The sequence below is a fragment of the Hyperoodon ampullatus genome, assembly GCF_949752795.1.
Source record: "Hyperoodon ampullatus genome assembly, chromosome: 18".
In the NCBI taxonomy this organism is placed as follows: domain Eukaryota; kingdom Metazoa; phylum Chordata; class Mammalia; order Artiodactyla; family Ziphiidae; genus Hyperoodon; species Hyperoodon ampullatus.
The window spans coordinates 37,618,667-37,646,625 of NC_136931.1; the positions used below are offsets into that span (position 1 = coordinate 37,618,667).

Here is a 27,959-nt window from a genome sequence, read left to right on the forward strand (position 1 = left end):
TATTTGCTTAAGGTTTTTGTTGAGATAAAATTTAAATTCAATAAAACGCCTAAATCTTAAGAGTACTTTTCAGTACATTTTGACAAATGCCAATACTTGTGTAACACAAACCCCTATTAAGATACAGACTATTACTATCAGCCCAGGAAGTTCCCTCATACCCCTTTTCATTTTATCCCCACCCTTATCCTCCAAGAGGCAAACACTGCTCTGATTTTTTTCTACCATGGAATAGTTTTGCTTGTTCTAGAACTGCATATAAATGGAACTACAGTATGTGCTCTTTTGTGTAAGGCTTCTTTTACTGAGCATAATGTTTTTGAGATTCATCCATTTTGTTGTATGTATCAGTAATTTGTTCCTTTTAAAAGCTGATTCATATTCCATTAAATGAATATACTACAATTTGTTTATTTATGTTTACCTATTGATAGACATTTGTGTGTTTTTTTCCCCATTTTGGGTCCATTATGAATAAAGCTGTTATGAATATTCTTGCACAAGTCTTTTTGTGGACATATATTTTCATTTCTCCCGAATAAATACTTAAGATGGGAAATACGGGTCATAGGCTATGTGTATATTTAGTTTTCCTAGACCTTTTTCGAAAGTAATTACAGTATTTTATACCCCCTTCCACTAACATTTGATGTTATTAGTCTTTAATTTTATCTATTCTAGTGGGTGTGGAGCTGAATCTTATTTTGAGCTATTTTCTGCCTTTCACATTATAGGGCATCTAGGGAGGCAGGTCACAACTGGGGTGCTACTCAACAATGAGCAACCCAGGCACTTTCTAGTTTTCTATTCATCCTTCTTAGTGGATTGATGATAATTCCATGCATGGCACCTAGGGTAGCCAGCCTCTAAGATGGCTCCCAATGATCTCTGCCTTTTGGTGTTCTTGCCCTTGTGTAATTTCGTCTCATTGAGTGTGGGCTGGACTTAGTGACCTGCTTCTAATAGAATACAGCAGAAGTGATGTGATGCCACTTCTGAGATTAAGTTATAAAAAGAATGTGGCTTCTGTCATTCTTTCTTGGATCACTCATTCTAGGGGAAGCCAGTTGCCATGTTTCGAGGCACATCTGTGAAGAGCCCATGTGATGAGGGACTGTGGCCGCCAACAATCAAATGAATGAACTTAGAAGTGGATCTCCCCCTAGTTGAGCATTCAGATGAGACTGCAGAACCACATCTGTTTTAAGCCGCTAATTTTGGGGGTAATTTGTTATGAAATGATAGATAACTAATACAACACCTCATTGTCTCACTGTCATAAGATGGCTGCTTTACCTCTAGGGCCTCATATTCATGCTCCAGACAGTAAGAAAAGTGTGAAAGGCAAAGGACAAAGAGGTTTTTTTGGTCATGAATCACTTCATTTTTATCAGGAACTCAGAGCCTTTCCAAAAATCTCACTCAGCAGACTTTGGTTTACATCTTATTGGCCAGAGATAACACCACATGACCCACTCCTATTTAGAAGATGGCTAGAGAGAAGGGGGGACCTGGATGGAGTTTGCATCAGACAGCTTGTCAGTGCCTGCCAGGTAAAGCACTTCAAAAGCCCCACAGAGATGAAGACCTCTTCCTTAACACCCACACCAGCCAAGTGCCCTTTTGGGGAGATTTCCATAAAAAGGACCCAGTCAAATGAAATTTTCAGAAAACTCCTCAGGGCCAGGATTGCAGGGCCTGGGTTCCCGATTCATGCCCTACACCATTCTCCAGGGAAAACTGAGGTACTATCATCCTCTGCTACTTCTATTCCTCCATTTCTTTGCATTAGAAACTTCAGAGTCATCCTGAAAATGTCCATGACCACCACTCTCCCCCAGCAAAATAGCTCCTTAAGTTTTGCTAATATTATGGCCTTCATATTTTAAAAATTCCGCCCCTCTCTTTATTGTCCATCCTCTCCCCATGCCTCAGGTCTAAAACCTGAGGTATTTTTCTGGCCCAATCATTATCAACTTCAAATATAATCCTGTTACTCCCCAACTTAAAACCCTTACTGCCCCATTGAACTCAGTATGAAGTCCAATGTTCCCACGGTAGCAAAGACCCTGCCTGCATAGCTGTATATGACCCATATCTCCAGCTTTAACTGTTTGCCTTGCACTTGGCGTGCTCACAACGCTAAACTGCTGACCTCTCTGCCTTTGCTTACACTGTCTCATCTGCCTGGTGAGTTCTCACTTTTGATTGGGCAACTCCACCTGACTTAGGGATTCAGTTTTGGAGATAACTCTTCTAGAAAGCCTTCTAGGACCACCAACACCCTCAACAGTGGGTCAGGTGACCTCATTAGCTGTGTACAAATCCCTTTCCCTTTTGTGGGGGTGGGGGGGTCATATTAGGTTAACCTAGTAGAAAATTCAAATAGTACAATAGGATATGGAATATGTCTCCCTCCTCTTCCTGCCCTCCAGTTCCTATTGCCAGTTTCTTAATGTATATGCAGGCATAAATAAATACATTTTTATATTATTTTTGCACAGTCTTAAACAGGGTGTACTATACTTTGTTTTTCCAGTTAATACTATTTTGGAGATCATTATATCACTTTACATACAGAACTATCATTCTGTTGAAGAACTGCAATGACATTTCGTTGTATGCATAACTTAATTTGCTCAAGCAATTTGTTGATGGACACATGGGCTGTTTCTGATTTTGCTTTCACAAGCAGTGCTGCGAAGTGCAACATTTTTGCACAAATCCATTTGAGCACATGGAGAGTATCTTTCCAAATTCTTAGGTATGGGATTGCAAGATCAAAGGCGAGGTGAACTTTAAATTTTGATATAACACTCTAGTCAACCGACTTATTCTTTCCAATAACAACCCAAATCCCCTGTATTCGAATGTTGGGCCGTCTACACTTCTAGACTACGTGTTTGAGGGCTGGCACCTCCTAGTATTCACATTTGTCTGGCAGAATTGGCCCTCAATACATATGTGACTTAACGAATTTTATACCTCGCAGAACCGAGTCCAGGGCTGGCATATAGCGGATTCATCAGATGTCTATTACAATTCCTCAATGATTAGACTCGCTAACATTTACTGAAGTTTATCAAACGGCAGGATCTGTGCCAAGCGCTTTACCTCCCACCGCCTTTTTCACTCACGTTCTCCTTCTTCCGGGGGAGGGGGCGGGCTCAGCACCACGACCCGCCCTGTCTGTGCATTCGTTGGTCGAGCCTGACGCCCGTTACTGCCGAGTCCCGGTCAAACCACGCCTCCACGCCGTTCGTCTGGCCCAGAGAGGGCGTGTCTATCGTCCCGCCGGACTATCCAGTCGGTCTCCTCTCGTGAGAATCGGTAAGCCCTAGAGGACCGGAGCGGTGTGGGTGGGGCCGTGTTCCGCGGTCCCTCGGAGCCCGCGCACGCCGAGCCCCGCCCCCTCGGCACGCAGGCTCCGCGCGAGCTCGCGCACGCGCGCGCGCGCGCTCTTCAGAGCCTCAGTGTGGCCAGCGGGGACCGACGGGCGGAGGGTGGGCTGCTGAAGTACGAGGGGCGGAGCCCGGGCTGCCGCCGCCGCCGCAGCCGCCGCCGCCGCCGTTGCCGCCGCCACTGCCTCCCCCGCCGCTGCCGCCAGAGAGGAGCATGTCTGCAACTCGAGCCAAGAAAGTGAAGATGGCCACCAAATCATGCCCCGAGTGCGACCAACAGGTGGGCGCCGGGGGCCGGGCACCGGGCACACGGGCCGGTGGGGCGGGTGCGCGCGGGCGGGCGTCCGTTGCCGGCGGCCGCTGGCTGTGGAGAGGCCGCCTCGCCGGGGTCCCAGCGGCTGAGCGTGTGGGCCGGCCCTCGAGCTCTGGCCACGATGGGAGCCCGCAACCGGCCGGGTAGAGCCGAGGGGTTGCCGGGGAAGCGCCCGTGGCCGCGCCCCGGCCGGTGCCCACCTGGCGGCGGTCAGACGGGCGAGTATCTTGCCCTGTGGCCAGCCGCGTGAGAGGGGGCGTGGATTTATCGTGAGCTGACGGGGCGCCCTGTCCGGACCCTCCCCGAATCGCCTGTCCGGCTCCGGTGACAGCGGCAGGAGTGTGGGGCAGCAGCCTAAGTGGACGAGTTCGGTCCCTCAGCCCCCTCCTGCCCCGAAGAGAATGCCCGATGTGCCGACTCCGAGTCCGGGCTCCTGGCTCCGAAATCCGCCTTCTGCCAGGCAGGGTTGCTTTGTTCCCGTTTCAGATGTGTACGGTGGACCCCCAAAACTGTTCCCCCGCGACCTGGGCGGATGCTTAAATGTGACAGAAAGGCCCGCAGTGTAATAGTTTTAAGTTTCGGCGAAATATGGAGATTTTTTTCTCTTAAATATATTTATTATATTTTTGACGTAAATAATCGTGAATCCTTTCTGTACATTGTTTTAAATGGAACGTTATTGAATAACGCCCCCATTGAAGCCCTTCCTTTCTGAGCGCTCCTCACTTCCCCCTACCCGCCGCGGTATCCACTGTTAAAAATTTGGCATTTTCTGCTTCCAGATCTTCTAAAAAATATATATGTGGTTTTATGAATTTTAAATGACTGCTTTCTACACAGAATTAATGGTGTCATAGCTGTAATTTTAAAAAATCTCATCTTAACCGTTTTAGTTTAAGGATGCCTCATTTTTTACTAGAATAATACAAGTTCCTCTAAACCTTAAAATCTAATGAGTTAAGACTCTCTCAGTTAAAAGCATTAGTAAGGGCCCTATTTCACGCCAACATGCGGATCTGGGTGTGTTTTTTTCTTTTCCACTGAGAGAATTTTTTCAAAATGATTACCTCTTCTCCCTTTTTCTTTCTTTCATTTTGTTTAAAAATCAGGAGTAATTTGAAGTGGCTGAAGACTTTTTTAATAAGCTGATTTTAGTGCATACTTTAAGGAGCAAGCTTAAAGGTTGATCAAATCTTTTAACAGAAAATGTTACATGTTTTATTCAGTATCTTTTATGGGCAATGATAGATATGCTGATCAGAGGAAGACTGTGCAAGGAGAATTACGGTTTATTGATTGTATGAGTTTATTGAGTATGCATTTTAAAAACAATTTAGCCATGTTTTCCAAAACAGAGTTAAATTTCCTTTCTTTTTAATTTATTTTTTTATATTTATTTATTTACTTCTTTTTTTTTTTTGCGGTACGCGGGCCTCTCACTGTTGTGGTCTCTCCCGTTGCGGAGCACAGGCTCTGGACGCGCGGGCTCAGCGGCCATGGCTCACGGGCCCAGCCGCTCCGCGGCATGTGGGATCTTCCCGGACCGGGGCACGAACCTGTGTGCCCTGCAGCGGCAGGCGGACTTTCTACCACTGCGCCACCAGGGAAGCCCTCTTTTTTTTTTTTAAAGATTTGCGTTGGGTCTTTGTTGCTGCGCATGGGGCTTTCCCTAGTTGCGGCCAGCGGGGGCTACTCTTCATTGCAGTGCACGGGCTTCTTATTGCGGTGGCTTCTCTTGTTGTGGAGCACAGGCTCTAGACGCGAGGGCTTCAGTAGTTGTGGCTCGCGAGCTCTAGAGCGCACGCTCAGTAGTTGTGGTGCGCGGGCTTAGTTGCTCCGCGGCATGTGGGATCTTCCCGGACCAGGGCTCGAACCTGTGTCCCCTGAATTGGCAGGCGGATTCTTAACCACAGAGCCACCCAAGAAGTCCTAAATTTCCATTCTTACTATTAAACTAAATTTGTTAAATTCTGAAAAAGTTGGACTTTTCTAATTAAGTCTCCTTGTCGAAGATTATTTCAATATTTAAATCATTTCCATTTGTTCCATTTAATTGTGCAGAAGTATAAGGTTTACATGGTATGCATTATGCATTCCAGTTTCTGTAGGGCGTCAGTTATTGCAAATCCTGACCTTGTTGTATTTGGCATACAGTAACCTTTTGGGGAAAATAACCTGTTTTTAATATACTCATTAAAAAAAGAGGAAAGGATAGTAAACTTGTAGGAGTCCCTGTAACTATTCAACAAAACGTGATCAGCATTTTATTTGGAAATATCACATTCTGTTTTGTTGTTACACACACAACCTCCACTCCAGCTGCCATAACAAAATACCATAGATTGGGTGGCTCAAACAACAGTAATTTATTTTGTCACAGTTCTGGAGGCTGGAAGTCCCAAGATCCTGGCAGGAAAGAGAGCTTTCTGGTGTCTCTTCCAAGGACACTAATGCATTCGTGAGGGCTCCACCCTCATGACCTCATCTAAACCTAATTATCTCATCTCCAGATAATACTATCATGTTGGGGGGTTGGGGCTTCAACATACGAATTTGTTGCTGGGGTGTTTTTGGGGGGTGGGGACACAATTCATTCCATAACAGGCTACAACAACATAATTTAAAATGTTGGTTTGTAGTGTTCTTTATTCTAAATACTTAAGAGAAGATAACATACATGGTGACTAATTCAAACTTTTGGTGATTCTTAAAAGCGATTTATCTTTTACTAAAAGTAACTCACTTGAAGAAAATAATAGATTAATTTTAGTTTTCTAGTTATTTGAAAGTACAGGTTTCTTATAAATGAGAAAAAAATTATAATCCAGAAAGCCATTTTTAAAAAAAGCTTTAGAATACTGCTGTTATTCTAAGTTGCCTGATGAATATTAAATTAGAATTTAGATATAGTTTATAAACATAAATATAAACTCTAAAGTTTGAGGAGATTGCCTCAGTTGAGTATATTTACATAAGTTCTGTATATGTGTGTGTAAGTTTAAAAACAGGTACAGAGATCAGCAAACAAGAAAGACCTAGATTTTCAGTTGCTTTATTACGTCCCCTTTTACATTCCCCCATTTGAAAATATAGTTCTGAAATATCTAAACCACAATACTTTTCATTTTCAACGGGTTTCACATCCACTAACTCAAGTTACTGAGCCATTTTGAGTGTAGTAGTAGTCAGGATTCTTATTATTTTTCTGGGATCTCTGGTGTATGTTTCTGTTTTTGCTTTTTTTTTTTTTCTTTATTACATCAGCTTTTTCTCCCTTTTAGGAAAAAATGTTAGGAAATTTTATGTGACATTTAGCAAATATGTCTGCTGTACATAATTTTGATGCTCTTAGCAACAAAGAGTATAGATGGATTCTCTGTATTGTGGTTATTTTTGAGCTTTTTAAAGTCAGTGAAACAATATAGGGTCAGGATTTTGTTTTTTGCAGTTGTTTTTTAAGCCTCTTACTTGTAAAACATGCCTACAACCTAAATATCTATTCTTCAAGGAATAAATTGATTCACAAGCCATCAGTAAACAACACTTCAAATTTTTTTTCTTGCATTTTAAAATCCTGAAAGTATAGCATTAGAACTTTCATTACTGTTGTCTTTGGCATTACAACTGAAATTTCATGGAAGTTTAGGTGTTTGTTTAAAATCCAAATTATACAATAATTTAAAGAGATTAATATAACTGAAGTTGTCTACCTCATTTAATAATTCTTTTTACAGGATCTGTATTGTGGTGGTGGTTAGTTGGGTTTTCTTCAGGGTTGGTGTGAGGGGAAGGAACTTTACATTTTCAAAAGGACCTTAGGGTGACTTAGCTCAGGTCCATGAATGTTCCTTGAGCATAAGACACTTTCATTAAGGGATGTAAATCAGCTTGTCAATTGAATTAGTCATCCCAAAGCCGAATGTACATTTCTCATCTAACTGTAGTACTCTGTTAATTCTGGACATGGGTTGATATAATTTTTTTGTGTATAAGACAATTAAATTTCAATTTGTTGAGTTTCAATAGCTGAAAGAAAATGGTTGTTGAGTAGCAAAGGGTATGTTGAATAAGAACATCACGTTCTGTGTTTTTTTGAGTAGCATTAACTTAAAACAATTTATATTGCTGTGGATGCCGTTAATGATGTGTTTAAGTATAAAGGAAATGAGTCAGTACCTTTCAGCTTGGTTTCTGTGAAGATGTGAAATTTTTAAAATGACAAAACATACCTATTTTAGGCAGATTTTACAGTATTAAGAAATGTAACTTTACATTTTCTGTCATGGTTTGGAAGAATCTTTTTGCATTCTTTTTTTTTTTTTTTTTTTTTTTTTTGCGGTACGCGGGCCTCTCACTGTTGTGGCCTCTCCCATTGTGGAGCACAGGCTCCGAACGCGCAGGCTCAGCGGCCATGGCTCACGGGCTTAGCCGCTGCTCCACCGCATGTGGGATCTTCCCGGACCGGGGCACGAACCCGTGTTCCCTGCAGCGGCAGGCAGACTCTCAACCACTGTGCCACCAGGGAAGCCCTCGTTACATTCTTGATAAAGCAAGCTGTTAGACATACCTGGAGTTTGATTATTTTTATAGATTCATTGTTATTTTTCATAAATACAAACTAGAATTCTTTGTTCAGTATTTTTATGCAAAGAAAAGGAATTCTGCCAAAATTCTGATTTAGCTTATTTAGATCACATATTTATATTCTAGAACATGAGGCATTCTCTACATAAATTGATGAAAGCTTTATAGTAGTGATTAAACTTTTACATAAGCAGAACAGTGGGCAAATGGAACTTATCTTACAAAGGGAATTGTAATTACTATTCTGTGAGTACTTTTTGTTGAGATTAATTTCTGGTTTTCAGTGAATGTGCCCTGAGTCCAGGGATCATTAAGGTTAATATTAGTGAAACAATTGTGGAGGGAAAGCTAAAGCTTTTTTCAATGATTTTCAATAACATTTGGCTTTATAAATTTATTTATTTATTTATTTATTTATTATTTTTGGCTGTGTTGGGTCTTCGTTGCTGCATGCGGGCTTTCTCTAGTTGCGGTGAGCAGGGGCTACTCTTCATTGCAGTGTGCGAGCTTCTCATTGCGGTGGCTTCTCTTGTTGCAGAGCATGGGCTTTAGGTGCTCGGGCTTCAGTAGTTGTGGCACACGGGTTCAGTAGTTGTGGCTTGTGGGCTCTAGAGCACAAGCTCAGTAGTTGTGGCTCATGGGCTTAGTTGCTCCACGGCATGTGAGATCTTCCCAGACCAGGGCTCAAACCGATGTCCCCTGCATTGGCAGGTGGGTTCTTAAGCACTGCACCACCAGGGAAGTCCCTAACATTTGGCTTTAGAAAAATATTGACAGACTTGAAATGGAGAAAGGAGACACTTGTAAAAATAATTTACAGATTTAGAAACAGAAGCCTGAAGAGCTTGTGTTTTATCCAACGTCCTTCCTGGAGCTGAGACTGTAAGATACTAGATCTCAGCTCCTGCTTTGTCCCACACTCTCTTTTGTTTGTACAACACTTTTGCTCCTCAAACTGGTTGTTGTAAACTTTTTTTTTTTTTTTTTTGGTAGTAATCGGCATCTTACCCGCTCATGTTGGAACCTGGGTTGTTTTCAGTTCTTTACCCTTTTGAAACGTCTTGTAGATCTACCTTCTCTCCATTTCCATTCTCACTATTCCAGTGGGGCCCTCATAATGTTATGCTGGGATTACTTTAATGATTTCCCAATCATGCCCCCTTTTCCAATTTATTCTATATAAACTGCTTTCAAACTAATATTTTAGGAAATGCTACCTTTTTTCCCATATATTTTCCTTGGCTCTGACCCTACTGTGGTTTTCTGTTGCTCACTCACATCAGCACATGTTTACCATGCATTTGCTGCATTCATAGTTATTGTAGTGTGTTAGTAGAATGTGAAGATTTAGAGGACACAATACCCATCTCATAATTTGTTGTCAGGAGGTGGGGTTTAAATAAATCCATGATTCCTACTTCAAGTAATTTATCATTCAGTTTAGGAGAGTACATTAACACTGAGAAGTTTAAGAACAGAAAAATAGTAATAATAAATTGTTTCTTTTTTTTGTCTACAGGTTCCTGTTGCATGTAAATCATGTCCCTGTGGTTACATATTTATTAGCAGAAAACTTTTAAATGCAAAACACCCAGAAAAATCACCATCTTCTACAGGTAATTGTGAGAGTTTACCACATTTTTAGCTTTTTGATGTAGAAATTTAAATTTAATTTTTGTGAATTTACTATTCAATTTTTGTTGAAGTTAAAAATTAAAGTCTATTGAAGTATGTGTTTGGTTTTTATGAGCTATTGGAAATCACCTTATGACATGAGTATGCTGTTCATTCTATTTAAATGTTAACTCCCTTGTAATGCTGATAAAGCTTGTAACAAATTTTCTATTTTTTATTTTTGGAGGATGGAGAGCCATTGAAGGGTTTTAAGCAAGGGAGTGACCTAATCTGATTTAAAAAAAAATTTTTTTAATGTTTACTAAAGGTATAATTGACTTCCAATAAATTATACATATTTAAAGTGTATGTTTGATAAGTTTTGTCATGTGTTTACACCAGTCACCACAGTCAAGATAATGAACATGTCCATCATTCCCATAAGCTTTCTAGTTTCCCTTTGTAACTATTTTAGAACTTTACATTATATAAATGGAATCATACAGTATGTAATCTTTATTGCTATTTTAGAACTTTACATTATATAAATGGAATTTTAGAACTTTACATTATATAAATGGAATCATACAGTATGTAATCTTTATTGCCTGACTTCTTTCACTGAGCATAATTTAAGATTTGGCCATATTGTTGTGTATATCAATAAGTATTCATTCCTTTTTATTGCTTAATAGTGTTCTTTGTGTGGATATGCCACAATTTGTTTATCTGTTTACTGCTTGATGGACATTTGGTTTTTCCTCTTATAGTGCTGGTACATGTGCAACAACTTTAAAGTAGGTTTGTTTTTTTTTTTTAAACTGGTGACTGAAAAAATATAACCTGATTTTGGTGTGAATATAATTTTTAGATACCTTGGTTATTTTTTGTAATTCCCTGATATAGAATATCTAAAAATTTTTTTGTTTGAATTTTACCTTCCCATTAATATAGACAAATTGGATTTGTTCAACAGATATATTTATTAAAAAATGAGATTTTGTTATTTGTTCTTTGATAAAGTCAGAACTTTGTATGTTCATGATCCCCAAATAAGAGTAGATTGATTGCAAGTGTATATATGAGCACCTGCTGCTGTATGCTAGGCACTGTTCTAAGCCTTGGGCCTAAAGTAATGAATGAATTTACTATCAAGGCGGGTTCACTGCTGTCATGGAGCTTAATGCATTCTTGTGGGCAGGAAATAGAGAACAGATGAACAGGGAGAATATCAACTTGTGATATTGTAAGAAATTAAAATAGAGTGCTGAGGTGTGTGACTGGAAGGCTACTTTTGATTGAGTGGTTTGGAAGCTTCTCTGAGAGGTGACATTTTAGGCTGAAGCTGAATAGGAACAGGGAGGTAGTAGCCATAATAAGATCAGGAAGAAGACCATTCTTGACAGATGAAATAGCAAATGCAAAAATTTTAAGGTTGTTAAAAGTTTGGTATATTTTAGGAACAAAAAGGCCAGCATGGTTGCAGTGTAGACAGTAAAACCAGGAAAGTGTTCGATATGAGGCCAGAGGGATAAGCAGGGGCCAGATTATTTATATAAGGCTTTGTAAACGAGAGTAAGATTTTGGTTTTTGTTCTTACAGTGTGAGGAGAAACTATCCCTGGGATGTGCGATGAGGTGAGGGGAGGGTGGCATGCTCTGATTTGCCTTTTAGAAAGATCATTCTGACTTCTGTCTAAAGAATAGTTTGTGGGGTTACAAGGTGGAAGTGAGCTTTTGCTGTATGTTAACTGAGTGAGGATGCCGAGTTAGGCAAAGAATGGTTATAGTAGGAGATGATTCAAGAATTACTTATATTTATGTCTGTGAGAGGTCTGTTTATCCTAGGTCTGTGGAGAGATGGGAGGAAAGCAGTTTTCATTCCATTTCTGCCTCTGAGTTTGCTCCCTTTCAACATGGTAATGGACTTACTATTAATTCATTAGTTCTTAAAGGCTGTTGCTGGATTGGTTATATAAGAGTCATCCAGAGAACTGTTAAAAATCAATTCCTGGTTCTTGTTTCCTAAGAGTGTGATTTGGGTATGGGAACCTTGGAATGATTCATTCAGTAGATTTGCTGGGGTGGCATGTCAACTCAGTTCTGAGGCTCCAAAATGAATAAGACATGGTCCATGCTATTAGTGGAACAATTGTGTTTATTAATTTTTCACTCAACAAATATTTTTGAGACCCTTCTATATACCAGCAATTCAGGTGAGAAATGAGGTAAGGAAGAAATGTAAATGAGGACAGAGAAAAGGGACAGATGCTACAAGTGTTAAGAATTTAGAATCATTTGAAGGAGAGGGAAGACTTTAGAATGACTCCCAGATTTCTGACTGGGATTACTGGTTAGAAAGGGAAGATAAAAGGGAAGACAAGTTTTGAGGGAAAGATGAAGAAACTATGTTTGGATATAGTTGTGAAATATCATCCGTGTGGATTTTTTTTTTTTCCCAGTTGGACATACAGTCTGAAGCTCAGGGAATAGCCTCAGCTAGAGAGAAAGGTTTTGAATCATCATGGTTGTTGATATCAAGGAAATGGATGAGCTAGTTCTATAGAGTCTATAGAGTAGGAAGAGGAAGCAGGTTCAGGGACTGAACTCTGGCAGACTCCAATCTTAAAGGGTAGAAGTGGGTAGGGAGGTCATGTCAGCTGAGAAGAAATGTCAGCCGCAGGAGAACAGCCAACAGAGAGTGGTGTTACATAAGTCAGTGTGATGAGTGAGAAGCAGTTCATTATTATTTTACGTTTGGAGTTTCCTAAGGTTCTGTTGTTTAATAAGAGTAGACTTGCGACCTTGAAGTGAAGATGGAACATTGAAGCCTAGAAATCCTAGGGAGGAGGAAGAAGAACCATCAAAAGAAACAAAGAGTAGAAAGGACAGAGAAATATCAGGGATAGACTGTGCTGTAGAACCAAAGGAGGAAAGAGTTTTAAGAAGGATTAAGAGTACTGAAAGCCTGGGGCTTCCCTGGTGGCGCAGTGGTTGAGAGTCCGCCTGCTGATGCAGGGGACACGGGTTCATGCCCCGGTCCGGGAAGATCCCACATGCCACGGAGCGGCTAGGCCCGTGAGCCATGGCCACTGAGCCTGCGCGTCTGGAGCCTGTGCTCCGCAATGGGAAAGGCCACAACAGTGAGAGGCCCGCGTACCGCAAAAAAAAAAAAAAAAAAAAAAAGAGTACTGAAAGCCTGGAAATCAGTTTGGTATAGTACAGACATGTGCTATATGTTGTTATATATTATATGGAAGATCTGGCTTCAGATTCAGATTCCAGTTTGGACACTCTCTAACAGGTTAATTAACCTCCAGGGGCAGCTGCTGTTTACTTGTGTTTATGTAGATTTGTAGTACCAACCTTAGAGGATTGAAGTGTAGATGAAGTGCATATGAAAAGGTCTAATATAAAGAAAGCTTGGTATGTTATAGGTACTCAATAAATACTAATTTTTACAATTAAGTTTCTTTTTTAAAATTTTTTCTGGCTGCATTGGGTCTTCGTTGCTGCACACGGCCTTTGTCTAGTTACAGCGAGCGGGAGCTACTCTTCGTTGCTGTGCGTGGACTTCTCGTTGCGGTGGCTTCTCGTTGCGGAACGTGGTCTCTAGGCGCGTGGGCTTCAGTAGTTGTGACATGTAGCCTCAGTAGTTGCGGCATGCAGGCTCAGTAGTTGCAGCATGCACAGGCCCTAGAGTGCAGGCTCAGTAGTTGTGGCACATGGGCTTAGTTGCTCCACGGCATGTGGGATCTTCCCAGACCAGGGCTCAAACCCATGTCCCCTGCATTGGCAGGTGGATTCTTAACCACTGCACCACCAGAGAAGTCCCCAAGGAAGACATTTATTTGCATAATTAAACATTTAAAACAAAAAAGAAATGTCTTTAAAGCTCAGATTGCACTTATCTTAAAATCATAGCTATAAAAGATTATTTGAAATTTCAGTGGGTTGAAACCTCTTATTTAATTATTGTAACTTTGTGTGACATGCAGGAGGAAAATAATCTGTTAAGTCATAGATTTATCTAGATTTGAAATGTTGAAAACTCACATTTTGCAAATATACTAATCATCTTTATATCTTCATAACATACATGAAAATAGGGAGGTGGGACGCTAGAACAATCTAGAACTTTGCTAGCTGAAAATATAGATAAATAAAATCTATTATGGAAATTAATTTTAAATTGTAAAAATATATTAATTTCGGTGAGAGGAAAAGATGAGTGTTACAAATAAAGCTGTATTAATACTCAGTGTTTTGTAGAAGTGCATAGAACCTCAAGGCAATTAATTATTCTTTGATACCTTTCTAAATGTGTTAGGAATGTAATATTGTTTCTTTTATCTTTTTTAGGGGGTCAATATAAATGGAGATAAATTTTTAAAAATTGACTATGTTATTCATGGAGGATTTCATTTCTAAATTGAATGGTTGACTGAGAGTTTAAAAAGTAGCCTTGAGGTTGAGTCTTCATCTGTCAATTTGAAGAAATTAAAAAAAAAAGAAATTAAAGGAAATACTGTATTTCCTAAAATTGAAAGTACCTGTACTGTGGCCTAAACCTTCAGTACTGTAGTAGTAATCTATTCAGGTATTTGGTCAGTCACCAAATACTGACAGAAGCAGTTTTTAGTGAGAACAAACTCAGTTTGTTCCAAATCTTTAAATTTAGTTTTCCAAATGGGTGTTCTGGGTGGTTTAGTGACATCAAGGGTGCTATTTTGCATTTAATAACAATGGATATACCTTTAAATTTTTTTCATTATAAAAACTGTAAAGAAAAAGTAAACTGAAAATCTAACTGAGATACTAGTTTATAAAAGTCTTCCTCTAAAGGTAAGAAAAAGATTTAAAATGGTAAGAATTTTGAATAGCTTATTAGTATTTAACTGTTAATTTCTCAGTGAGTATAAGCTTTGGGTTAAGCTTAGTCAAATAAATAACAAAATTAAATAAATTCTATTTTTTATTGGAGGAAGGAAAAAGGGATAAAAATATTAAACCTAATTTTTAAATTATTCTCTAACAGGGAAAGGCTGATAAATAAGCAAAGTCTATAAATGGCATACTCACTTTTGTAGTTAAGGAAGAAAAATGGAGAAATGATTATCACCAGTACCTTTTAGAAACCCAAAATGATTGAACATTAATCAGTAGTAAGTGATCCTCAACTCTGGATTACTTGACAGTGAAGATTTGGTTTTGTTATTTCAGAAAACATTGTTCCTTACATGCTAATCACTTAAAATTGCTGTACATTCATATATGGAACATAGTTTTTATTTTGCCTTTTGATGAAAAAATACATACCTTCATCTCTGTGCCTTTTTTTAAAGTTCTTAATCATATAGTTTATATAATGATATCTATATTCATCTTTAAAAGACATTTCTCATAGAATCCTCTGATTTCTTCTAATCAAGACTGATTTTAGGTCTGCTGCACAGCTGTCATGCTAAAATTTCTTTCCATTGTACTATAAGGATAATCCTACTTTTTCTTTGAAAGATATTTTAATGTGGACCATTTTTAAAGTCTTTTATTATTGAATAAAATAAAATTGAATTTGTTACAATATTGCTTCTGTTTTATATTTTGGTTTTTTGGCCACGAGGCATGTGGGTCTTAGCTCCTTGACCAGGGATCGAACCTGCACCCCCTGCTTTGGAAGGTGAAGTCTTAACCACTGGGCTGCTAGGGAAGTCCCCTACTTTTTCTTTTTAATTTTATTTATTTATTTATTTATTTATTTATTTGGCTGTGTTGGGTCCTCGTAGCTGTGCATGGGCTTTCTCTAGTTGCAGTGAGCGGGGGCTACTCTTCATTGCGGTGCGTGGGCTTCTCATTGCAGTGGCTTCTCTTGTTGCAGAGCACAGGCCCTAGGCGTGTCTCAGAGCACAGACCAGGGCTCAAACCCGCGTCGCCTGCATTGGCAGGCAGATTCTTAACCACTGCGCCACCAGGGAAATCCCCAAATTTAGTATTTTTAATCGTTTTAAGTTGTACGGTTTAGTGGCATTAAGTACATTCATATCATGTGCTTAATCATCACCACTGTCCATTTCCAGAACTCTTTTCATCTTCCCAAACTGAAACTCCATACACATAAAACAGTAACTCCCCATTTTCCTCCCACTCCCCGCCTGCATCACGCCCCAGGCCACTACTGTTCTTTCTGTGCCTGTGAACTTGAATTTCGCTACTGTAGTTACCTTCTATAAGTGTAGTCATGCAATATTTGTCCTTTTATGTCTGGTTTCACTTAGTATAATGTCTTCATCCACGCTGTGACGTGTCAGAATTTCCTTCCTGAATAATATTCGATTGTATGTACTTACTACATTTTGTTCATGCATTGAACAGAAGTTTTTAATTTTGATGAAATCCAAGTTGTCTATTTTTTCTTTTGTTGCCGGTACTTTTGGTGTCATATCCAAGAAATCATTGACAAATCCACTGTCTTGAAGTTTTCCCCCTGTTTTTTTCCTAAGCATTTTATAGTTTTAGTTGTTATATTTAGATCTTTAATCCATTTTGAGTTAATTCTTGTATATTGGGGTCCCCAATCCCTGGGCCACGCACTGCTACCAGTCCGCAGCCTGTTAGGAACCGGACCGTAAAGTAGGAAGTGAGTGGTGGGTGAGCAAGCGAAGCTTCTTCTGCTGCTCACCATCGCTCGCATTACCTCCTGAACCGTCCCCCCTGCCCCGCCCCTCCTCCGGGGGGGGGAAATATTGGCTTCCAGGAAACCAGTCCCTGGTACCAAAAAGGTTGGGGACCGCTGTTGTATATGGTATAAGATAAGGGTCCAGTTTCATTTTTTTGCCTGTGGATATCCAGTTTTCCCAATTACCACTTGTTGAAAGTACTGTTTTTTCATGGCTACTGTTATTGAAAATAATTTGACCATATATTCGAGGAATTATTTCTGGGCTATTTTATTCTATTGGTCTGTATGTCTCTGGTAAGGCAGTACTACACTTTTTTTTTTTTGCGGTACGTGGGCCTCTCACTGTTGTGGCCTCTCCCGTTGCGGAGCACAGGCTCCCGACGTGCAGGCTCAGCGGCCATGGCTCACGGGCCCAGCCGCTCTGCGGCATGTGGGATCTTCCCGGACCGGGGCATGAACCCGTGTCCCCTGCATCGGCAGGTGGACTCTCAACCACTGCGCCACCAGGGAAGCTCAGTACTACATTTTTTTTATTTCTGTAGTTTTGTTAGAAAAGTTTTGAAATCAAGAAGTGTGATTCTCTGTTCTTTTCCAAGATTGTTTTAGCTATTTGGGGTCCATTGAGATTCCATATGATTTTAGGATGGAGTTTTCTATTTCTGCAAAAAACTCTTAATGATATAATACTTTCTGAAGGTACGCTTTGAAATGTTTTAAGATGTTTTTGTTTCCTGAACTACCTTTGTTCCTCATGTTTTTGTTTTTGTTTTGTTTTTGGCCTTGACCAGCGATTTAACCCGGGCCACAGCAGTGAAAGCCCAGAATCCTAACCACTAGACCACTAGGGAAACTCCCTGTTCCGCATGTTTTATCTTGCTCCTTCTCTCTCTCACACTTTTAATTTTCTTCAAATAGCTGGTAATCCTTAATTGCCTGTTGATATTTATAAATGAAGGCCTTGGTTTATCAGTGTAGATAACTTGCATGAATATCCTACACTGTTTTGAAAGTCTATTTCGACATCTCTTTAGTGTACAATTGGAAGAAGCTTATTGGCAGGCTTTTAGATGTAAATTAGGTGAGCTGGGGAATGCTGTTGAAATCCATGATTGCCAAAATAAGGAAGGTTTCATTCTGGGACAGAATGTGAAATCCTTTATAGTATTTCATTTTTATGAGGAACTGCCTTTTTTGTTTGTTTGTTTCTTCTTTCTGTGTTGTGGAGATTCAAAGTCCCCTGGAACATCGCTTGGTTCCCAAGAGCTTTACATCCTTGTGTTGCTTTGTATACATAGGCCCAACTGTTCTGCAGTAGTTCTAGTTATTCTGATGATCACCCTGTGGCCTGCTGTTCCTTACTGTACTTTTTGTCCTGTCCTGGGAGTATCTTTGGGAAGAACAGCGATCCCTTCTATAGGAGGTATCTCTTATTCTTATTTTGAATCTTAGTTTCTTCTATTCTGGTTACTTAGAATCTGTCAGCTTGCCAGTTTGCTGAAATTCTGTAATTTCAGATCGTTAGTAGCACCCTTTCCTGTTTCAAGCACTGCGGATTTATTTTCCTTTTTCCCTTTGCCTTTTTACCCATGTTCTCATTTCAGTAGGATTTTTGAGAAGACAGTGAAATAAATCATGTGTTCAGTCTGGTTTTATTTATTCAACACCACTTAAAGTGTGTAGGTAACGTTCTAGGTTCTGTGAATGAGACAGACAAAAGCATCCCAACTTTCATAGAGCTTATATTTTGATGGGGGAGACATATTGAGCATATAAATAAATGTAGTAGTAGTAGTAGTAGTAACAGTAGTAGTAGTAGAAGTAGAAGTAGTAGTAGAAGAAAATTATAGAAAGGCTATATTAGTAGTAGTAGTAGTAGAAGATTATAGAAAGTAACTTGGGCCGGGAGACTCAGAGGGGTGACCTATAAATTGACATCTGAAGGAAATAAAGCCTGTCTCATGAAGAGCCTTGGGAAGAAAGCTCTAGACAGAAGGATTAACAAATGCAGAGACTCAAGGGGAGGAAGGAACTTGTTTTATTAAAAGGAAGGCATGTCTGGAGAGTACTGAACAACGTGGTATGAGATTAGATGGGTGAGAGGCAAATGTCAGGTTTATAAGGGGACTTATAGTCTTTGGTCAGGAAATTTGACTTTCTTTTTTTTTTTTTTTTTTTTGCGGTACGCGGGCCTCTCACTGTTGTGGCCTCTCCCATTGCGGAGCACAGGCTCCGGACGCGCAGGTTCAGCGGCCAGGGCTCATGGGCCCAGCCGCTCGTGGCATGTGGGATCCTCCCGGACCGGGGCACAAACCCGTTTCCCCTGCATTGGCAGGCGGACTGCCAACCACTGTGCCACCAGGGAAGCCCCTTCATTTTATTTTTAATTTATTTACTTTATTTATTTATTTTTGGCTGCATTGGATCTTTGCTGCTGCGCGCTGTCTTTCTCTAGTTGCGGCCAGTGGGGGCTACTCTTAGTTGCAGTGTGCAGTCTTCTCATTGCGGTGGCGTATCTTGTGGAGCACGGGCTCTAGGCGCATGGGCTTCAACAGTTGTGGTAGGTGGGCTCAGTAGTTGTGGCTTGTGGGCTCTAGAGCGCAGGCTCAGTAGTTGTGGTGCACGGGCTTAGTTGCTCCACAGCATGTGGGATCTTCCCAGACCAGGGCTCAAACCTATGTCCCCTGCATTGGCAGGTGGCTTCTTAACCACTGTGCCACCAGGGAAGCCCTATATAGCCTTTTAAATTGTTCTCTTTAGTTCTTGGGATATGAATTTTTTAATATGTTTTGCCCCTTTACCACCATGGTTTTAGGCATTTGGTGAATTTTCTTTCTTTCTTTTGAATTCAGGTACGTATTAAAGCAATTTTAAAAAATTGTTGTTTGTCTTATCCAAACTTTTGATCTGTTTGGAGTGAGAGGGGTGGCTCCTTGCATTAATTAAATCACCATGTTGAGTAAAGTTCCCCTATTGCTATTTATTTGGGATAAACATGCTCTTAGAATGTCAGAAATGACCTAATCTGTGGATAAAGTGAAAACTGCTTACTTCCCTAGTGTTTTTATGTTTTCCCTAGATACTTTCTGTTTGGTTTTTATTGGGAACTTTAATATAAATATTATGGCTAAGGTCAGTTTTGCTTCTGTGTATTTGACATATTTCAATCTGTAATTTGGGTAGGGGGAAAAAAGGAATGGAATATTTATTTTCCTTTTGTAGTACTTCACCATTTTTAACTTGGATACAGAGAGAAGGAAAAAGGTTGCTGTGGAATTGTGTGAACTTGTAGGGGCTGAAATTAAAAGTATCAAATAAAGAAACTTGTCTTTTGTTATAAGATTCCTACTACCTCATGTGTTAATGTGGATCTGAATTCTTTTGAATTTCTTTTTTTCCTGCATGGTTGTGAGGGACATATGGATGTTATGGTTGTAGTTTTATAAAATATGCCAGGCAGCAAACTCTAGTGCTATTTAGAAAAAAAAAAAAAGAAGAAAGCAATGAGAACATGGGCAAACAGTTCTTGCTAAGCCCTAAAATATATCACTTTTATTCATCCACACAGAAAACAAGCATGAGGCCAAGAGGAGGCGAACAGAGAGAGTTAGGCGAGAGAAGATAAATTCTACAGTAAATAAGGATTTAGAAAACAGAAAGAGGTCTCGAAGTAACAGCCATTCAGATCATATCAGACGAGGAAGAGGAAGACCTAAAAGTGCATCTGCCAAAAAACATGAGGAAGAAAGAGGTATGAGTAAATCCAAGCAGTTGTGTGTTTTTTTTTTTCAGGTATTAAAGTTTTCTAACATCTAAATTAGATAGTAGTGAAGAAAGTGTTTGGTAGGCATTGAACTCCTGGACTTAAAATTCCAACTCATATTTTAGTTTGTAAAAGCATTTCCTCTCAGGTAGATGCTTGTTTTAAAAAAGTCACATAAATTTAATTCCTATTGGAAAATTAAAGGCTTAAATTAGGTAAAATTCACCTTGCTATAAACTGATGATAGTAAAGTTCAGAGATAATTTGTGTATGACATCCTGGATAAGTCTGTTAAAATAGTTATACTTTTTAAAAGATAAATCTGAATTCTGTTAAGACTTATTTGAAACTATTATACTGTGAGTTTTAAAAATTTACTCTCAAGTGTTCTTCAGTATGAATTTTTAAATTACTCCTATTCTGTTCCCTATTTTGAGGCAGCTTTTGGATAGTAAGGTGAATTCTTCTTGGTCTAAAACATATTCATATTCTCCTTATAGATTTTCTCTTTTCTTCTGATAAGTAGTGTGTCTACCAATAACTTGTTTGTAACCATCAACTAAAACTTCTCATTTTCTTTGATTTGTACATCTTTTAAAAAACATTTTATTGTGGAAAATTTAAAAGATTACACAAAAGTAAAAAGAATAGTATAATGCACCCCGTATGCCCATGAATATCTTTTTTAAAAGTGGGACTTTCAAGCCAGTAATTAAATGAAAAAACGAGATAGTTGCTTTTTATAATTCTTTAAAAATCTCTCTCAAGTAAATCAACTATACTTCAATTAAAAATAAATAACAATGTTGTTAGACACCACAAAAACCTCTATTAAAATAATTTCTTCAGTGAAATGTGTTTATAACTTCTTATGTTATTTGTGAGTTATGCTTTGCTTTTTCAGGTATTCAGTCTTAGATATTCAAATATAAATGTATTTTAGACATTGAGAATTTTTTACCTGTTCACCGTTTCTCTCTGCTTTGTGTGTTTCTGTTTGAATAAAAGTATTACTGTTAGGGAAAATAACTTCACTGGTATAGCTTTTATCAAAGTTAAAGATTTTTTTAATATTGTATGGCTAAAGGACTAAGGTTTATAATGTCTTTGACTGTATTCTGTGAAGACTGTGCTTCTGTACTCCTTAATTTCCTTGGTAATTTTACAGCTTTTTCTCTTTCCTTCTATTATGCTGATCTTCCAGAGAGTTTGAGTTGTTTTCTCAACTTGAGGGTGCTTCTTTAACATTGGGATGATCAGAAAATATATGCTAAAGACTGTTTCAGAATGAAAACTAGGTAAAGAAAAGTCAACAGAGGGGCTTCCCTGGTGGCACAGTGGTTAAGAATCTGCCTGCCGGTGCAGGGGACACGGGTTCAAGCCCTGGTCCGGGAAGATCCCACATGCCACGGAACAACAAAGCCCGTGCGCCACAACTACTGAGCCTATGCTCTAGAGCCCGCGAGCCACATCTACTGAGCCCCACGTGCCACAACTACTGAAGCCTGTGCACCTAGAGCCCGTGCTCTACAACAAGAGAAGCCACCGCAATGAGAAGCCCGCGCACCGCAACGAAGAGTAGCACCCACTCGCCACAATTAGAGAAAGCGCGAGCACAGCAACGAAGACCCAATGCAGCCAAAAAATAAAATTAATAGATTAAAAAAAAAAGTCAACAGAGAAAAAAGAAAAGAGGGAAATACTGCTTGGCCCAGAAAACAACTTTTTTTTTTTTTTTTCGGTACGCGGGCCTCTCACTGTTGCGGCCTCTCCCGTTGCGGAGCACAGGCTCCAGATGCGCAGGCTCAGCGGCCATGGCTCACGGGCCTAGCCGCTCCGCAGCGTGTGGGATCTTCCTGGACCGGGGCACGAACCCATATCCCCTGCATCGGCAGGCGGACTCTCAACCACTGCGCCACCAGGGAAGCCCCAGAACATTCTTTACAGTTGAAGTAAAGGGAATATAACCCAAAGAATGGAAAAGGAATGCTTCTGGTCAGAGGAGATGAGAGAATAGATAATGACAGTCTTTTATTTGGGGAAACGAAGGCTCTGTAGTTGTGGTAGGACTCTATATATGCAGGTTTGGATCTTTTATTTCATGTTAACTTGAAAAAAGCATTTATTTGGCTATAAATTGGTTTCAGGTATTTTTAGTTTATTATAGAAAAGTTTTAAGAAAGCTATTTCTAGAGTAAGATATGCTTTTAATACAAACAGGGAGGACCTCAAGGAATTTTTGTATAATAGAATCTTTTAACGTAGGCCAGGGGTGAGGGCAGTCAGCAAACTTTTCCTGTAAAGAGCTAGATAATAAATATTTTAGGCTTCGTGGGCTATAGGGTCTCTGTCATAGCTAGTCTGCTCTGTCATTGTGTCTGGAAAACAGCCATAGAGAATACGTAAATGAATGGGCATGGCTGTGTTCCAGTAAGACTTTGTAAAAACAGGTGGGAGGCCAGATTTTGCCAATTGTATTTTACCAATTTTGCAGGCTGTATTTTACAAACCCTTAAAGCAGACCATGTTTTCTAAATATAATACTGATAGAAAATATGAGCTTTTGAAATGTCTGTATATTTTAGAATAGACTTCTTTGATATGCTTCTTAGTGTTAAGTAGCTACTTAAATTCAGTATTTATTGATTCCCAGCTCATAGGGCACTTGAAGAATTTAAAGCAAGCTTTACCTTTATTCTAATAAGGAAAACCTGACAGTGTGTCTAAAAGCACATTTTTAATTGGCTTTACTGTTTTCTGTTTTTAAAAATACAGGAAGAAGAAGGAATGAAAAGGAAATCTTTTTAGACATCTAGATAACAACATTATCATAAAAGCCAACCATTAAACTTAATGGTTTTGGATGGTTTAAAATAAGTCTTCATTTTATATGTGGGGGGTATGATTATTCTGGATATTAGTAAAGTAGGAGTGACTTTTTTTTTTTTTTTTTTTGCGGTACGCGGGCCTCTCACTGTTGTGGCCTCTCCCGTTGCAGAGCACAGGCTCTGGACGTGCAGGCTCAGCGGCCATGGCTCACGGGCCCAGCCGCTCTGCGGCATGTGGGATCTTCCCGGACCGGGGCATGAACCCGTGTCCCCTGCAGCAGCAGGCGGACTCTCAACCACTGCGCCACCAGGGAAGCCCCAGGAGTGACATTTTGACTGATTGAAATATATTGGGCAATTCTTAATACCTTATTAATGAACATAGAGAGTTAATGTAGACTTCACGTTAAAGATGGTGGATTGAATAAACACATCTAGCTCTGCACCCTCCCCAAATCCTAGTAAAATGACAGGGATGAAAGGGATTTTTTTTTTAAAGGGCCAAGTCCCACAAGGACAAGGAGTGGGAGAAGCAGCAAAATTCTGGAAAGTGGTAACTTCTTTAGCAGACCCAAGAAACCCAAATTGTAAACTCCTTTGAGGAAAGCTGAGAAAGAAACTGATTTTTGTTTCACATCTGCCTAAGGTCAGGAATTTTTACCTCAGTTATGTCTGGAAGTGTAGAGGTAAAGGTGAGGCTAAAAACAAGACTATTTGAAGTCTGTGTTTTAATAGCCTGCTAGGGCTCTTTACCCTGACCTCCCCTCCCTGCAAGTTTATCCTTTGAAAGGGAAAACACAGTCTCTGGTCTAGGAAACACCAGGCATCACTGAGGGCAGGAGTACCAAATTAATATGAGGAAGATTAGGTGAAAATTGGAGATGGTAAATACTGAGTTCTCCAGTTAGGCTTTCACAAAGGAATAAAAAAATAACTTGGATATGATAAGTTTTTGCAGGGAGAAGAAAAAAATTAAAACTACCATTAATATTCTTTGTAAGAGAAGATATGGTAGTCATGAAAGAAAAACAAGATGATGTTTAAAAGGAATTGCAGATGTCAAAAAAGTACCTGGAAAATGAACTTTAAAATGAGAATCTCAAAGTATATATATATATATATATATATATATATATATATGTATATATCTATACGATTTGCAGAAATGTAAAACTTTAACAGAAGGCTTATAGACAAAATTGAAGAAATGTACCAGAATGTATAGCAATAGGAAAAGAGATTTAAAAAATGAATAAGAAACATAAGAAATTTAAAGGACTAGTTTGAGATCCACATCTGTAAATAATTGATGTTGCAGAAGAAGAACATAGAAGATGAAGTAGATGGGAAGTCATCAGTGAAATAATTCAAGTAGTTTTCCCAAACGGGAAGGACATTGAGTTTCCATATTGAAATGCCTCACCAAATTCCCAGACCAATGGATGGTTAAAACTAGATATTATGCCAAAGCATATCATCATAAATCATATCTCTCTGGTTAAAGGGAAGGTCCTTCAAGTGTTCAGAGAAAATAATCAAAGTGGTACAGTGCAATACTACCCAGCAAGGAACAAACTACTCATGTATGAACAACATCAGTGAATTTCAAAAACATGTTGAATGAAAGAAGCTAGACACACAACAGTACGTACTATACCATGCCACTTATATGAAGTTCAGAAACAGGCAAAATAAATATATGGTGGTAGAACAATGGTTGCTGGTGGGGTGGGGAGGGATTGACTGGAGAGGAGCATGAGGGATTTTCTGTATCTTGATTGTGGTATGGGTCATCCAGTTGTACACTTATGATCTGTATATATATTTTTTTCTTTTGAAGTATGCGGGCCTCTCACTGTTGTGGCCTCTCCTGTTGCGGAGCACAGGCTCCAGACGCGCAGGCTCAGTGGCCATGGCTCACAGGCCCAGCCACTCCGCGGCATGTGGGATCTTCCCGGACCGGGGCACGAACCCGTGTCCCTTGCATCGGCAGGCAGACTCTCAACCACTGCACCACCAGGGAAGCCCATGATCTGTATATTTAACTGTAATAAATTTAGCAATAACTTAAAAAATAACTGTAAAAAGTGGTATAGGGTTTTCTTAACAATGACACCAGTAGTTGGAAGACAGTATTTTGCCTTTAAAATACTAAGAGGGGGGCTTCCCTGCTGGCGCAGTTGTTGAGAATCTGCCTGCTAATGCAGGGGACATGGGTTCGAGCCCTGGTCTGGGAGGATCCCACATGCCGCGGAGCAACTAGGCCCGTGAGCCACAACTACTGAGCCTGCGTGTCTGGAGCCTGTGCTCCGCAACAAGAGAGGCCGCGATAGTGAGAGGCCCGCGCACCGCGATGAAGAGGGGCCCCCACTTGCCACAACTAGAGAAAGCCCTCGCACAGAAACGAAGACCCAACACAGCAAAAATAAATAAATTAATTAATAAACTCCTACCCCCAACATCTTCTTAAAAAAAGAAACAAACAAACAAAATTACTAAGAGGAAATATTCAAGTCTTTACTCAATCACACTATTAACTAGTGTGAAGAAAGACTAAAGACACTTTCTGATATTCAGGGTCTCAAAAAATTTGCTACCCATACTCCCTTTCTCAGGAGGCTACTGCAAGATATATGGCATCAATGAATAAGTAAACCAAGAAAGTATCCTGGACCTACGACACGGGGTCCAACTCAAGAGAGGGATGAGGAGAATCTCCAGCATGATGTCGACGAGAGATCTCCGTATGATAATTGTGCAATAGGCCTAGAAAGCAACCATTTCACATTGGAGCATAGAATTTCTTCAAGAAGATAAGATTGATATGTGTAAACATTCTGAAAGATTTATCCAACTAGGAGAGAGTTTGGGTTCAATTAGTAATGAAAACTAAGCAAGTGAAAAAAGAGAATCTCTTCAGTGAAAACAGTGTACAGGAAAAGTGAAATCATTTACACAGTGAATAATGTAAACACAATATTGATCTCATCAAAATGGTAATATAACTATAATGGGAAGATGTGATAAGAAGAGTATGGTGGGGGCAAGAGACAGAAAACAATAAATCCTAACATTTCATGGTGGAAAGTCAATTAATAATGCTTAAAACCAAAAATCCAAGATGTTGCATCAGATAAATATGTTACTTAGGTAAAAACCAAAAGGAATACCTGGAAAAGTAGTTTTATTTGAAGAGTAGGAAATGTGCGTGAGGGGAGGAGGACTTCTGTTTTTTTGTAACATGTTTTGTAAAAATAATTTGACTCTAAACTATATTCATGTTTAACTTTGATTAAAAAGTCAGTACAAAACAAAAAATGAGACAAATGTGGAATCATAGTAGAGCCTGAAAAAATCATTTGGGAGAATATACACAAAAGATGTTAATGGAATTTAACTGGCTCATAAGATAATAAGTGATTTTTCTTTTTTCTTTTTCTGTATTTTTCAAAGTTTCTACCATAGACTTGGATTACATTTGTAATCAGGTGGGGAAAAGTAGAAATAAATGTTGGTTATTCATATTTTCCATAGCAGGGCTAAGGTGAAGAACTTAATATATTCATAAAGGCACCATTGATGTTCAGAAGGGACCATATTTAGGGTGAGGAAATTCATTTTTATTGAAACAGCTCATGCTAGTGAGGAGAAAGAAATATTTGAGATTCTTACAGAAATGATATTGATATTAGACTGTGTGTATAGAAATATATACAGTCTCCATTTAGTCTTAGAATTGAGTTCATGGCATTTTAGTAACTCCTTTGTGTAATTTTAAAATTTCAGTTCAGTAGCATAATACTTAATAACATTTAGTGTATGTTGTAGTATTATGTATTATATTTATTGTCATTTAAAGGAATACTTGAAAACTTTAAATTTAAAAAAACTGCATCTACTGCCTTTATATTAAAAGCTTTCCCTTTTTCTTTTAACAGAGAAACAGGAAAAGGAAATTGACATCTATGCTAACCTCTCTGATGAAAAGGCTTTCGTGTTTTCAGTCGCCTTGGCAGAAATAAATAGAAAAATTATTAATCAAAGACTTATTCTCTGATATTTGTCTGCAAAATGTGTTGAAACTTTCTCCAGGATTACATCAGCAAATTCTCAAACAGTTATGAACTCCCAGGAGCATTCTGACTGCATCAATAAGGGCCATTGATTGTTTTTTTTTTCTTTATCATTTAGCCTGTGGCACACTTTGGGAGCAAAGCTGCAGGCTTGGACTGTTCTGGGATTTCCTTGTTTACCAAGGAGTATTGTCAGTGTTTTGTGTTTGGGATATAGTGTATTAACCACCCCCACCCCCCCATCCCCCCACCCCCCCACCCCCGCTGAAAAGAAGAAAAAAAGCTGGATGGCTTTTACAAGATTAAGGGGTAGGGTTGGGAGTGGAAGTAAGGAAACTAGAGAAATAAAATGATAGTTTGCAGGTTTGCCACCAGAGATGCAATATTTTAAATACTTTGAGAAAGAGTGACTTTTAAAAATATATATTTCAGATTTTCAACACTGACATTGCATATTTGCAGTTCATTTAGTAAATTGGCAATTGATATTTTATTGAATGGGGAATTAATAATATAAACTGTAAATTTTGTCTTAAATTGATTTTTTTCTTGGCCTTTATTTTTATAACTTAAGGTATGAGTTATATTTTAGAAGCTACTTTCTAGTTTGGAAGTTTGGGTGCTATATGAAGAAAAACATTTAAGGATATATCATACTTCAGATATAAACACCTTGTTTTCTTGAATGTAATTTATTTATTAATTAAA

General features: G+C 39.2%; 1 protein-coding gene across 2 annotated transcripts; it reads left to right on the top strand.

The window, feature by feature from the left end:
• Positions 1 to 3,515: 3,515 nt before the first annotated feature.
• Positions 3,516 to 27,235, top strand: LOC307066490 (UPF0547 protein C16orf87 homolog; the record flags this gene model as incomplete). Of its 2 annotated transcripts, none has more annotated exons than XM_079723663.1 (4): positions 3,516 to 3,681; positions 9,818 to 9,914; positions 20,156 to 20,338; positions 27,117 to 27,235. In XM_079723663.1, exons 1-4 carry the CDS (start codon positions 3,616 to 3,618, stop codon positions 27,233 to 27,235), a joined length of 465 nt encoding a protein of 154 aa, XP_079579789.1. In that variant the 5' UTR covers positions 3,516 to 3,615. The 2 variants fall into 2 exon arrangements, with proteins under 2 accessions (XP_079579789.1, XP_079579790.1); XM_079723664.1 differs by lacking the exon at positions 27,117 to 27,235 and adding an exon at positions 23,126 to 23,227.
• Positions 27,236 to 27,959: the final 724 nt, after the last annotated feature.